The sequence below is a fragment of the Scyliorhinus canicula genome, chromosome 16 (assembly GCF_902713615.1).
Source record: "Scyliorhinus canicula chromosome 16, sScyCan1.1, whole genome shotgun sequence".
NCBI classification, from domain to species: Eukaryota; Metazoa; Chordata; class Chondrichthyes; order Carcharhiniformes; family Scyliorhinidae; genus Scyliorhinus; species Scyliorhinus canicula.
The window spans coordinates 53,807,414-53,820,947 of record NC_052161.1 but is presented as its reverse complement, the minus strand read 5'-3'; the positions used below and the strand labels follow the sequence as shown (position 1 = coordinate 53,820,947).

The following is a 13,534-nucleotide window of genomic DNA, read 5'->3' as shown; positions in this document are numbered from 1 at the left end:
TAAATTTCAGTTTAAAAAAAAACAAACTTGGATACCTCCGCTATAGTCTTTTTCAACCTAGTTCTGGTTAACAAATAAGAAAAAGAAAAATAATAATGTAATAAGGCACTCACCTGCTCACCCCAATGGGTCTTATTATTAGGTTAGAGGAGGAGGGCGGGTGGGAGACACTACACGTGTAGTGTCTCGGGTGCTTGACTTCCGTCGAACACCTTGGGTCACTGATGCAGGTGCACCTTCAACTTACGCTGACCGCACTGCACGTATGCAAATCTCCCCGGAACAGCCAATCAGAAGCTCTGCTGCCCCCTGCTGGATGCTTGACTTCCGTCGAACACCTTGGGTCACTGATGCAGGTGCACCTTCAACTTACGCTGACCGCACTGCACGTATGCAAATCTCCCCGGAACAGCCAATCAGAAGCTCTGCTCTGCTGCCCCCTGCTGGATGCTTGACTTCCGTCGAACACCTTGGGTCACTGATGCAGGTGCACCTTCAACTTACGCTGACCGCACTGCACGTATGCAAATCTCCCCGGAACAGCCAATCAGAAGCTCTGCTCTGCTGCCCCCTGCTGGATGCTTGACTTCCGTCGAACACCTTGGGTCACTGATGCAGGTGCACCTTCAACTTACGCTGACCGCACTGCACGTATGCAAATCTCCCCGGAACAGCCAATCAGAAGCTCTGCTCTGCTGCCCCCTGCTGGATGCGTGGGGGCAGCAGAGCACCGAAAACGTCTCAGCTTTGCCACTTTGTCCAGTTATTAAAAGCCTCCTCAAAATCTATCATTGAGTTTCATTGCTAGTTTATTCTAATTCTCCTACTGCTTATCCCAATATGTGAAATATTTATCACATTAAATTTTCAAGTTGATTTTACATGATTTATAAAACAATAACCAAATTTTCACATTCACATCCTCCCTTTTGCCAAATGGAGTTACATGAAGATTATTCTCTACAACGGTGGCACAGTGGTTAGCACTGATGCCTACAGCGCCGAGGACCCAGGTTCGATCCCAACTGTGGGTCACAGTGGTGAGTTTGCACATTCGCCCGTGCCTATGTGGGTCTCACTCCCACAACCCAAAGATGTGAAGTTTAGGTGGATTGGCCTGAATTGGGGAAAATAATTGGGTCCTCTAAATTTATTTTTAAAAATTGTTCTCTACAACAAGCATTGTCAAACTTGGGGGCGGGTTGCATGGGTGGGTGTCAGGAGGGTCGCGGGGCCGTCTGTCGCGGCACTCTCGATCGTGCAAATCTGCGTGCAACAGCCGGCTGTTAATAACACCGGCTTAAAGCGGCCTTCAAAATGGCCACGAACGTGTAACAAAAAACGCAGCTGCACTGCGCATGTGTGCCAGATCGGCGCACATACTCAAAAGTATGTGCATGGGCACTGATGATCGGGCACTTAAAAAAAAAACGGTTGCAGCTTTTTTGTTTTACAAGTTTGGGGGGGGGGGGGGTTATTCATTTATTTTATTCATTTAATTTTTATTTTTTTCATTTATTTTATTTTAATTTACTTTTACAACTTGAAGGGGGGGGGGTTTATTTGATAAAGTTTTACAGGAAAAAAATACAGAACTTTGGGCAGATGGAGACTCCATACATTCCGAAACCAGAAGGCTTCACCTTCATCCAACAGGTTCCATTGGAGGAGCGTGTACGAGGGCCAAAGGGACCCAAAACCATTTCCTCCAATTTTGTCAGCAGCAAACAAGGTAAGAGAAAATGGTGGATCACGCAGGTCAGCCGACATGGGTCGCGAAGGTTGGCCGGTTGGTAAAAATGGGTCCCCGGAAAAAAGTTTGAACAACACTGCTCTACAGAAACCAAGAACACTGGAAACAGCAACTGCATTAAACATCATACCATAAACACTCAGTTCACATACTGTGCATTTCTTATTATTGTGAAAATGTAAAGGCCCTTGGTTAACCTCTAGTTAAGTCCAGATCAAACTAGCACATTGGCTCATTGTTTATATCCTTCTCCACACAATGAACAAAGCAAGAATGAAGCTTTAGTGCAACATTTTGAGGCAACACTAGATGATCACCGATGTTGTTGTACACAAGGAATCAAGACCAAAGTGTATTAAGTAAACTCAAGTACAAAGCAATCTCTATTTAATATCCACAATTGTCTTCAGGCAAAGAACATCTGTGATTAAATTCCTAAATCAATAGATTTAACAAAGTAACAGAACTAGAGAAAATCTTAAATAAACCAGGGTTAATATTTGACTCAATTGATCAATTTTACTATTACAAATTTAATCTGATTCTTCAATGATTTCTTCAAATTATTTAACAGTTACCTGTACCATAAAGCACTGTAGCTGTATGTATACTGCCATTGTTCAATTATGAATAATCCATGTGAACGATGCAGGCCAACACATTGAAATTCATGCAATTAGATCTTTCAATTGAATTTTATTTTCAATCCAAGGAATGCTATGGACCATAATACTCAATTTCAGAAGTTTTGTTTTTAAACCCAAGTACAAAGATATTTCTATTTAACATCTACAGTTATCATAGATCTGCAAGTAAATTGAAAGCTATCACTAATACGCAGCAAAGAATTAATTTCCACATGGAAAAAGTGGAGGAGGTCTGTGTTTTCAATCAAATTCAGATTGCGCACTCGAGTACAGAAGTTACTGTATCATACATATCTCACATAATGGCATACATTTCCTTAACTATAGGAAAATCTTTTCCTCAAGAACAGGTTCTTTGTTTCCTAAGACATCAAAGAATGTTGCTTCAAGTATATCTGTTCTGGATAAATGACTAAATGTAAAATTGTAAAACAGTGCAAATAACTATATCAGGATGATTATTTGCTCTACTTTTTTCTGAAACAATGGTTTTAGAAATATCCACTTTTTGCTCACCCTTTTCAAATACCTGTATTTACACATTCGTCTCAGCATTTCATTATACATTGCTGAAACTTGCTGAATATCAGCAGAACAATCCTGTGGCATGGCTTAGCTGCAATGTAAGTTGCGCAAAATGTAAGTACATTTTATTTCAGCGAATGCATGAAATTATCCAAGTTATATTCTGTGTCATATTGCTGCTGATCCCAAAGTTCTCCTAGGTTTTCCAAGATTGCTTTCACAGACGGCTTCTCAGCAGAACTAGATCCCTTATCTTCCTGGCCATCCTTTTAAAAAAATAAGAAAGGTATAATCAAAAGTGAAGGTACTTTGTGAAATCATTTAGCAACTTGATCATTAGCAACAAGCAGCCCAATCCTTTAATTACATGGCAGTAGATCAGGATTCCTCCATTAGAGCATAAGACAGTTTTAACCCAGGGAGTGTTGTCGACTGCAGATAGTGCCCTCCTATAGAGGGGGCTTACGCCCAAGTGTTCTTTGGAAACCCTGCTACAAATTGAAATGTTAATGGGCTTTAAGTTCTACAATTATATTGAATGTTTTTTTCTGTTTTTATAAATGCACAAGTCACTTTGCCTTGGCATCACACTGTTTCAAGGAGCAGCAATGAATCAGCATTTGAATCATTGAATAATTACAGCAGAGAAGATCGTTTGAGTCCATGCTGGCTCTCTGCATGAGCAAATCAGCAAGTGTCACTCCTCTATCCATTGATTCAAATCTATTTTGACTGTTTCAAAAGTGAGAGAACTTGCTGGGAATTCAAGTTGAACTATTGACACATTGCCATTAATTCAGACCGATGTATATTTAGAAATACATTTTCTTTCCTCTTTACTTGCTTTCTTATTCCAATTTCTTGACCAGCATGTGTCACAACATATACCTGTGTTGTGACATGATTTTCAAGCCCCATCTGAAACGGACTCTCAGCCTTCAATGGATCTACAGTAAAAAAGTGATACAGAGAGCATAGATATCTGTACAACACTGCTCTCTCAAGACTCAAAAATAAAGGTGAAAATGTTATAAGGAGGTCACATTTATGATGAAGACCTTCCCTTCAGGCAGAAAAAAAAATTCTCATGACAAACACGATCTTCTATCTAAATTGATATTTATTAAAAGATTTCCATTCCTGCTAATTTGGGTCTAATGTAAATCGTACTGGTTTATTGAAAGTCTCCATGACTTTAAACCTTCTGGTCAATACAACATTTAAGAAATGCAAGTACTTTGGTTTGTTGAAGACGATGAACAAATGTCAAAACACAAAACAGTCCCAACTGTCATATAGAGATCCTGAGTATTCCTCAGGAAGTTTTACAATGATATTGCACAAGAATTGTAGAATCATCATCCAAGTTCTAATCCTTGGTTTACACCACATCATAGAGATGTTGAAGGAAGATCTAGATAATGTTTGCTTTGTTTAAAAAGTGTTTTTTCTATTGCATTTTGAAAAAAAAAATGCCAGAAAATATATATCAACTTGTTTTCTCACGTCCGTGGAGACCCACGAGACCGTGGGTCACTGCCCGGCACTCTTATGTCGTCACTAATGGGAAGACTCCTTCCATCCACCAGAATAGGTCTGTTGTTTGAACAATCATGATCAATCAGATGCATCGGGACCCCCTTGGAAATATACCCTCAAGCTTATTTTACATTATAAAGTATTGACCGGGAATTGAATGGCTCAATATAATTTAAAGGTGAAATCCTCAAATGAGCTACAGATATCTTCCTTTCCCTCACCCAAGGATTCACCTCTACCTCTGTTCCATTTTCCACTCTCACTCCTTGCCTTCCCTGCCCGAAACATAATAGTACTCCCATTGTCCTTACCTTAAACACCAGATCAGCAGCCACATTCCATGAATCATTCTCCACTATTTACTGTCAATTCCTGTGTGAAACTACTACAAAACATTTTTCCCATTCAGGATTCCAAAGGGCCATTTCTTCCACAACATCCTTATCCATTCCTCAATAGCCCCCAACAACCCATCCCCTTCCCACGCATGTGCAGAAGGTGGAACACTTGCTCTGTGAACTCCTCCATTACCACCATCTAGGGCCCCAAACACTTCTTCCAGGTAAAGTAGCAACTCATCTCCATTAGATGCATCTTTTGTTCTTGATCATTACCATCTTATTTTGCTTTGCAATATGATCCCTTTTGCCATTTAATCTCTCCTGTCTCCCACCCAATCACAGTCCATTCTTTGATATCCACATCCTACTCCATTCCCTGCCTCTGTAATTGCTGGTAGCAGTTACTTCACAGCACCAAGGTCCCAGGTTCGATTCCCGCTTGGGTCACTGTGAGGAGTCTGCACGTTCTGCCTGTGTCTTCGTGGTTTCCTCCAGGTGCTCCGATTTCCTGCCACAAGTCCCGAAAGACGTGCTGTTAGGTGAATTGGACATTCTAAATTCTCCCTCAGTGTACCCGAACAGGAGCCGGAATGTGACAACTAGGGGGCTTTTCAGTAATTCAATTGCAGTGTTAATGTAAGCCTACTTGTGACAATAAAGATTCTTATATTAAAACCTGTTACATTTCTAACTTTTCCCTTGATTTTGACAAAAGGTCATTAACCTGAATCATTAACTATTTATTTCTTCACAACTTGTGTGTATGTCCAGCAGCTTTTATTTCTTTTTTGTTTCCGATTTCCAGCACCCACAGTATTTTGATTTTGTTTCAATATTTTTCTACTTCACCTTGTCAAGAGTGAATAAATCCAATAGCTGGTCTGTCCCCATGCTCTGGAAACTTGCGTTCTCTTGGCTAATGACAGTATTTGCAATGCTCATTTTAAACTTCTGTAATCCCATGATCTTTTCTTCCAACGTTCCTCTTGTTATTAATCTATAAACATTAACAACTCGTTTCTGGAAGATAAAGAAAAAAATGTTTCAATATTCAAAGTAATGATTTTTTGCCAAGGCTCCTGGGTTGAGGGAGCCTGCACCAAATTGTCAAATTCCATGCTTCTATTTCTACCTGCTTTATACCCTCCTCAGCCCCACCCATTTTTGCTATTCAAAATTTGTGTGTCTTGTAAAGGTCTAATTTCTCTCATTTGTTTGATATTGTCTCACTTTTCATTCCCTTTACTCTATTCCTTTTAAGTGCTTTTCATCCGCAATACCTTCCAATGCAGATGTGGTCTGAAATGTAAACTTGCTTATTCTCTTCACAGATGCCAAATGAAGGGAGTGTTTTGAGAATTGTCTTGGTTTATGGATTTTTTGAGTCAATGTTACTTGTATTCAGCAGAAAGCTGGTTGAGATAGGCCAAAATCAGCACATGGAAGCAAACAGCTCAGTTACAACCAACAAATCACTTCCCTGGCCATAATCAACCAAGCGTCAGCAATATACCTACAGCAGAATTAGAAGGAACTAATAGCTTTGCTACAGAAATGTTGTAGACATATAAAAACTAAATATAACAATGCTGTGTTCCCAATCTGAAGTATTAGTTCCTTGAGACTTGGGCTTTAAATAGTAAAAAAAAATGGTTTTTATGTGGGCAACTTTGGTGGTAGCCAATTTGGCAGGAAGCAATAGAAAAATATGTTTTTCATTTAAAGCACTCTCCAAAGTCACAATGACTTTGATTCCATTGATCTAGGCTGGGTTACTCACAGGATGTGACTAGCCCAGCATATATTGCCCTCTAGAATTTGGTAGTGAGCTACTGCAGTCCATGTGGTGTAGGCACACCCGCAGTGCTGTAGGCAGGGAGTTCCAGAATTTTGACCCAGCACAGTAAGAGAAGACATTTCATAAACATAAAATTAGTTTTTCAGGACCAATAAGGGTGTTTAGTAGTAAATATAAAGACGCTTTGCTGTTTAAAAATCCGTCTACACTTCACTCAATGGGGCAAAACCTTTGAAATAGTTACAGAGCAAGTTTAATAATGTTCTAATAATGTCAGAGTTCTTGTCAATTTATGATTGACACAGAGATTCCACACTATAGGAAGAGTGTACACACACTCAGCAATTTCTGGATTCCGTGTTGTTCTGTGCTTCTCCAAACTCCTGAATGGCTGTTAATTTCAATGACAGCAAATACTGAGTTTCACCATCATGCCCACAGCAAATTCTGCGCCTTTTTGAAGATTCTGTCATGGGAAGTGGGTGTTGCCGATTTGTTGTCCATCCCCAATTGCCCTTAAACTGAATGGATTGCTAGGCCTTTTCAGAGAACAGCAGAATCAACCACATTGTGTGGATCTGTAGTCACATGTAGGCCAGACTAGGTAAGGATGGCAAGTCTCCTTCCCTAAAGGACATCAGTGATCTAGATAGGTTTTTACAACAATCAATGATAGTTTCATGCCCACCATTATTTAGATTACCTTTCAATTCTAGATTCATTTTTATTAATTGAATAAGCTGCCATGGTGCGATTTGAACCCTTGCCTCCTGGGTACAAGCCTGGGTCTCAGGAAAAACTGTTCATTGACATTACCACTATGCCACTGTCTCCCCCATTGATACTGCACTTTAGGTAAAATAAAGTAACCTCTCATTAAATGCCTGTATGGCCTTAGGAATTATAAAGTGTCAAAAGATCGGAGAGTCTTCAGTGCTTTATCATTCAACCCAATTGCTTAAAAATAATGCAAAGGGCACAATACCTGTCCAATACGATGAGCCCGATCCATAGCTTGCAGATCACGCATTGGGTTCCAATCATGCTCTACAAACACTACAGTATCTGCCCCAGTGAGATTAAGACCGAGGCCACCCACATGGGTGGTCAACAGCAAGACATCTATCGAAGGGTCATTATTGAACCTAACAAAATACAAATATATCAATGTTAAGTAAATATATAATTCAACAAGGTGTACTTCATATCATATTCACATTCTGTGCTTAAAATACTTTATTCAGAAGCAAAATTACGTTAAGTACACAGGTTATTGGCCAAATATTATATAATTCTTTCTACCAGAGTAGGTCAAAGTCTAGGAATTCTGCAGCAAGTAACTCCTTAAAGTCTGCCATTCCCCCAATACAAAATGGAGGAACGCAAAGCTTGCAGGTTAAAATGGACAATGTTTGCAGCACAAGCAGGCTGCACCAAGCCAATGTGTATTCTGTCTGCTAAGAGAGCAGACAGCACCGAAACGAACATTCCGCATACTAATGAGGCAATCTCCGGGATAGTTAACATAGCAATGGAACGATCCCAGGGACAATGGACACAAATAGAGAAGTGATTGCAACAGTGTATGGGAAACCAGACACCCCGGCACCAGCGGGGTTCGAAAACAAAGCACCTGAAGGCCTGCCCAGTAGCCGAGAGATAGCCTTAGTATTGGGGGGATTCAAACAAATCGATTGGGAAGAGACCCAATCGATTCCCAGCAGGAAAAGGGTCCGCCCAAAAGGGCGCAAAGCTCCAGGACCTATAAAAGACAGGTCCCACACTTAGTTCGTTCTTCTTGTCCAGCCCTCCTTTCTTAACCAGCCCTCCTCTCTGGACCAGCATCTCGACCAGCTTTTACCAAAGAAGATCTTGACCGAGAGAGAGGAGAGGTCTGGGACAGCAGCCGCCAGCAAGTAAGTGTCTCACAACAATCGCTACCAGAGATAGATACTCCTGACCCCTTTTTAACCCGTACCAACCTGAAGTCTGCAGACCAGAGCAGAGCAAGAGGCCTTGTCCACTGATCCGGCAGTTCCCTTTGAGATAAGTATTGGTTTATTTAGCGGTAGGAATAGTTTAATCCTCTTAGCGTGTGCATGGGTAGTATTATAATTGTATTATAATAAACTTACTAATTTGTTTGAACTTACTAATTGGTGTATGGTTTTATTGCTTTGAACTTGACCTTGAAACTTGTGGCGGTATCTTAACGATACCTGGCGACTCCAGAGGTAAGTAATGAAACAGAGCCAAAACGAGTGTAAAGCACACTCACCCAGAACGAGCAACATTTAGTGGCGACATCCAGACGGGACTCGATTAGAAGTGGCCCCCCCACTCCGAGGGAACCCAGAAATTTGAATTTGAAATCCAATTGGGAAAAGGAAAAACCACAAGTGTTCAAGTAGTTCAAATCAATACTCATAATTCGGAAGTGTGTTTTTGCATGCGTAACTAACAGGGTTGCAAGGTTAAACCGAGATATTTTTGTTGCGACAAACTGTCGGAAGTTTTATAAGTCGGAACATAGCGAAAGCCGTACCCGTATTTATAAGCATTGCCCTATTATCCCTCGTTCCAAATTAAAAGAGAGCATAGAGAAAAGGAAATGGCCATGCAGGCAATGGAATGCCTCATGAACCCAGAGCAGTTCGTGGTCGCAGCGACCAGCAGCAGCAGAGTAGGCCAGTGTCCCGTATGGGAGCTGAAACTCAGGAAATACCTCAAAGGGAAAGGATGGCCCCTTTGGAGTGAATTTTGTGTGAATGAGGAGACAGGTCCGGGGAGTATAGGACATGCTTGGTGGGAGAACCTATCTCAAATTCATAAAAATAATTTAGGAAAAGCACGCAAGCCGATGGCAATTGTGTCCTGCTTGGCACAATTGCGAGGCACAGAGGAGATCGTTCGGACGCTCCGCAAAGAATTAGAAGAGAGGAATAGGATGAGCAAAGTGGATGTCAGGGACATCGAAAAGGAGAATCTAGGTTTAAGGCAACGATTGGCAGAGAAGGATAGAGAGGTGGATGATGCCAAGAGGGCACATCAGTCTTGTCTAGCCCATCTGAGCAGTTCCCAAACCCAGTATGACAAAGCCTATCAGGATGTGCAGTGCGCAGTTCTGATAAGAGAAGATTCAGAGAAGCAGGTAGAGGCACTGCAAGTGCAATGCTCTGACCTAAAGGCAGCTTTAAGAGCACTCCATGCTGCCACCACTGAGCAAAGGCAAAGCACAGTGGATCATGCGAAATGTAGGAAGCAGATTGCGCAGCTGCAATCTCTGCTTTCTGTACAGAATGGGTTCCAAGAGGTATTTGGAGCCCAGTTAGATGAAGAAAATGCCCCAGATTGGCAGGAATTGAGCGAAACCGCGCAGCGCTATGTTCAGGGTACATGTGCGCCAGCAGCGCAACAGAAAAGGAAAGCGCCCCAACCCCCCACAGATCAGATAGCACCCGCACCAATGAACCCAGTCACCACCCAAAGAAAGGCAACCGCAGAAGGCGCACCCGAGGTCACCTACACCACCCCCTTAACCATAACACAACTAAGGGACGCGTGTGAGAAAATCACCCCGTTCCTCCCCACTACAGACCCCCACCAATTTTTCGCAAGAGTGAAGCAACAGGCGACCATGTACGGCCTGGATGAGTGAGAGCAAGTGAAGCTCACAGTTTTGAGTTTAGACTCATCGGTTGTAGCAGCCCTCCCCGACCCACAGAACGTTAGAGGAGGCACCCTCGAAGAGATGCATACATCTATTTTAGACGCGATAGGGTACAATAGAGGAGACCCAGTCGAAGGCCTAAATAAGTGTAGGCAGAAGAGGACAGAGCACCCCACAGCTTTCGCAGGAAGGCTGTGGATCCATTTCACTGCCGTCTTTGGCGATTTAGACCGAGCACATTTAACCCGCGACAATATGGTTAAATGGACCTGCACCATAATCTCCCAAGCCACAGATGCAGGACAGAATGTCTGCAGCAGTTATGACCCCTCAGAAGAGGCCCATAATGAAAAATGGGTATTGAAAAGATTGTCCCGCGCTTGGGAACAATCCGTCCAAGGCAAGGTTAAAGTTAAGACCCCAGAAGAAGCTCAGGCTGCAGCAGATATACAGGCAGTAAGAGCGCACCAAAACCCCGCATGGGTAAATGAAGGAAAGAACAGTCCCCCACAGAAGTCGCAGGAATGTTACAACTGCGGACAGTTAGGGCATTTCGCAAGGGAATGCAACGGCCCACAGAGATCTCAGAGGCCACCAGACAGGCACTCTGACCAGGAACAAAGCAAAGCCTATCCATAGTATAGGGACGCAGTCAGGACAGACCAATGTGGACGGAACGGACTGACAGTGTTCGGGCTCCCCCACTTGGGTCTGTGACACCCTCTGGGACCGATCCGGAAGACCGGTGGTCACAGCCAAAATTAGAGGGAAGCCCATAGAATTACTTTGGGACACAGGAGGGTCCCGCACTACCATTAATTCCTCCACTACACCACAGGTAGACACGTGGCCCACTACAGCTTCAATTACACTCAGCGGCTTTACAGGTCACTCACAGCAGGGACACATTACAGCCCCTGTAGCAATCCAACTAGGCAATATCTCCACCAGACACCCTGTTGTTTTAGTTAATCTGCCCCGCACAGCAGAACACATACTGGGCATTGACTTCATGAATGCCCACAGCCTGTCGTTCGATCCAGTAAATCAGTGTGTCTGGAGAATGGCAAAATCTGACAGAGCACCCGCAACTCTCACAGTGGGAGAGTATGCAAACAGGATTAGCGCAGTAGGCGACTATTGTTTTGACACGACCACGCTTAGCATGGAAAAACAGGTTAGGGCAGTTTTGAATAAGCACAGGACAGCATTTGCCAGTCACCGGCACGACTGCGGCAGAATGACTGGACAAGTTCAAGTTACTGGACCTGACCCGAGACCACAGAGACAGTACCGAATTTCCCTAGAAGCAGAGGGAGAAATTGGAAAGGTTATAGAGAGCTTATTAGAGCAGGGTGTACTTAGGACAGTAGACTCAACTAATAATGCACCTATTTGGCCAGTGAGGAAGCCCGACGGATCATGGCGTCCGACCATAGATCATCAGGAACTCAACAAAATTACCCCAGCAGTAGCCCCCACGGTAGCAACAATTCCCGAGACCATGCTCAAACAGGGACTCCACTCCAAATATTTCACGGTTTTGGACATTAGCAACGGCTTCTGGTCAATCCCATTGGCAAAAGCGTGCCAGTACAAATTTGCCTTCACATTTAAAGGACAGCAGTATACGTGGACATGCCTCCCATAAGGATTCCACAATTCCCCCTCCATTTTCCACCGACAGCTGGCAAAATTTTCCCGACCCGAATGTCTGGTACAGTATGTGGACGACCTATTGCTGCAGACAGACACCAAGGCAGAGCACATCACGCTTCTGTCTGAGCTCCTAGAACTATTGTAACACATTGGATATAAAGTTAACCCCAGAAAGGCCCAAATATTGGAGAATCAAGTGATGTATTTGGGTACTGTCATCACACACGGCAAACGTGAGATCGAGTTCAAAAGAATTGACTCGATCGTCAAATTGCCCCTTCCCCAGAATGTTTCAGCCCTCCGGTCGTTTTTAGGACTGGTTGGGTATTGCCGGAACCATATCGATGGTTTTGCGACCAAGGTAGCCCCACTCTCAGACCTCCTTAAGAAAGGAGCCCCTTGGGAATGGCTTCCGCAGTATACAGAGGCTGTGGAAGAGTTAAAGAAAGCCCTCAGCGCAGCACCCGTGCTACAAGTTCCAGACCAACTTTGCCCCTATGCAATAGAGGTAGCTAGACCGATCTGACCCTCTCGGCCGTGCTCCTTCAGGAACGGCACGAGCAGCTACGACCAGTAGCTTATGCCTCCAGACTTTTAGACCCCGTAGAACAAGGATTTTCAGCCTGCGAGAGGCACCTACTAGCAGTATTTTGGGCAGTTATGTACTTCTCGTACATTACCGGACTCAATCCCATCACCATTTTGACCGAACACACCCCCACACAGTTACTTTTAGACGGACGACTGAAGGACGGTTCAGTGAACCAGATAAGAGCAGCTAGGTGGACACTCATGTTACAAGGACGGGACATAACAGTTAAACGAACCAAGACACACACATTGTTAGCGGACAACCTACAGTATCCAGGACAACCCCATGAATGTGAGATAGTAGCACCCCTACACAACACAGGACCATTCATTGCCAAAACGCCCCCCAGGAAGATAGGGAATTCAAGCCAGAGCCCCCAGCACACAGACACGTGTGCCCCACTGAAGATATATGTGGACGGTTCCTCCACAGTTTTAGATGGCGAACGCATCACAAGATGCGGGATTTACGTGGAAGATGCGCAGGGACGCGCACTAGAGGAGATAGCACTAAAATTACCAGGTCACTTAGGCGCGCAGGCAGCAGAGCTCGCGGCCATTGCATATATAGTGGACCACCCAGGTTCGTTCCCCAGCCCCAGCAGACATATATTCGGACAGTTTATATGTCTGTAACAGTTTAGCAGACTTTCTACCCCTGTGGAGGACAAGAGGTTCTGTCTCCGCGGACGGGAAGCCCCTTCCATCAGCCCCATTACTCCACCATATCCTAGAGAAGGCAAAGGATAGGACGTATGGCATTATCAAAGTTAGAAGCCACCATCGATCATCCCCCCCCCCCCGGAAATGTAAAAGCCGACGCACTGGCAAAAGCAGGTTCCAGGCGAGGTCATTTTTGGACACCCCCAGCTAGCGCACCAGCTAGAGCCCCTGTGAGTGCAGCTCAGGTCTCACAGACAGAAATAGAAGATTTAGTACAGGCGCAGAAGCAGGACGAAAATCTCCGGGAGATTTTAAAAGGAAACTTTGTGATCCAGTACGATAAATTCA

The 13,534-nt window shown here is 43.7% G+C and overlaps 1 protein-coding gene across 2 annotated transcripts in view; it reads right to left on the bottom strand.

Moving 5' to 3' along the window:
• Nucleotides 1-2,125: 2,125 nt before the first annotated feature.
• Nucleotides 2,126-13,534, bottom strand: part of btaf1 (BTAF1 RNA polymerase II, B-TFIID transcription factor-associated) — a 166,835-nt gene continuing 155,426 nt past the window's right edge. For both annotated transcript variants that reach the window (XM_038774122.1, XM_038774123.1), the window contains exons 36-38: nt 7,589-7,748; nt 5,655-5,825; nt 2,126-3,191 (exon numbers count right to left, since the gene is read on the bottom strand). In XM_038774122.1, the coding sequence (XP_038630050.1) occupies nt 3,051-3,191; nt 5,655-5,825; nt 7,589-7,748 (472 nt within the window). In that variant the 3' untranslated portion in view covers nt 2,126-3,050. The remainder of the gene's footprint in view (nt 3,192-5,654; nt 5,826-7,588; nt 7,749-13,534) is intronic.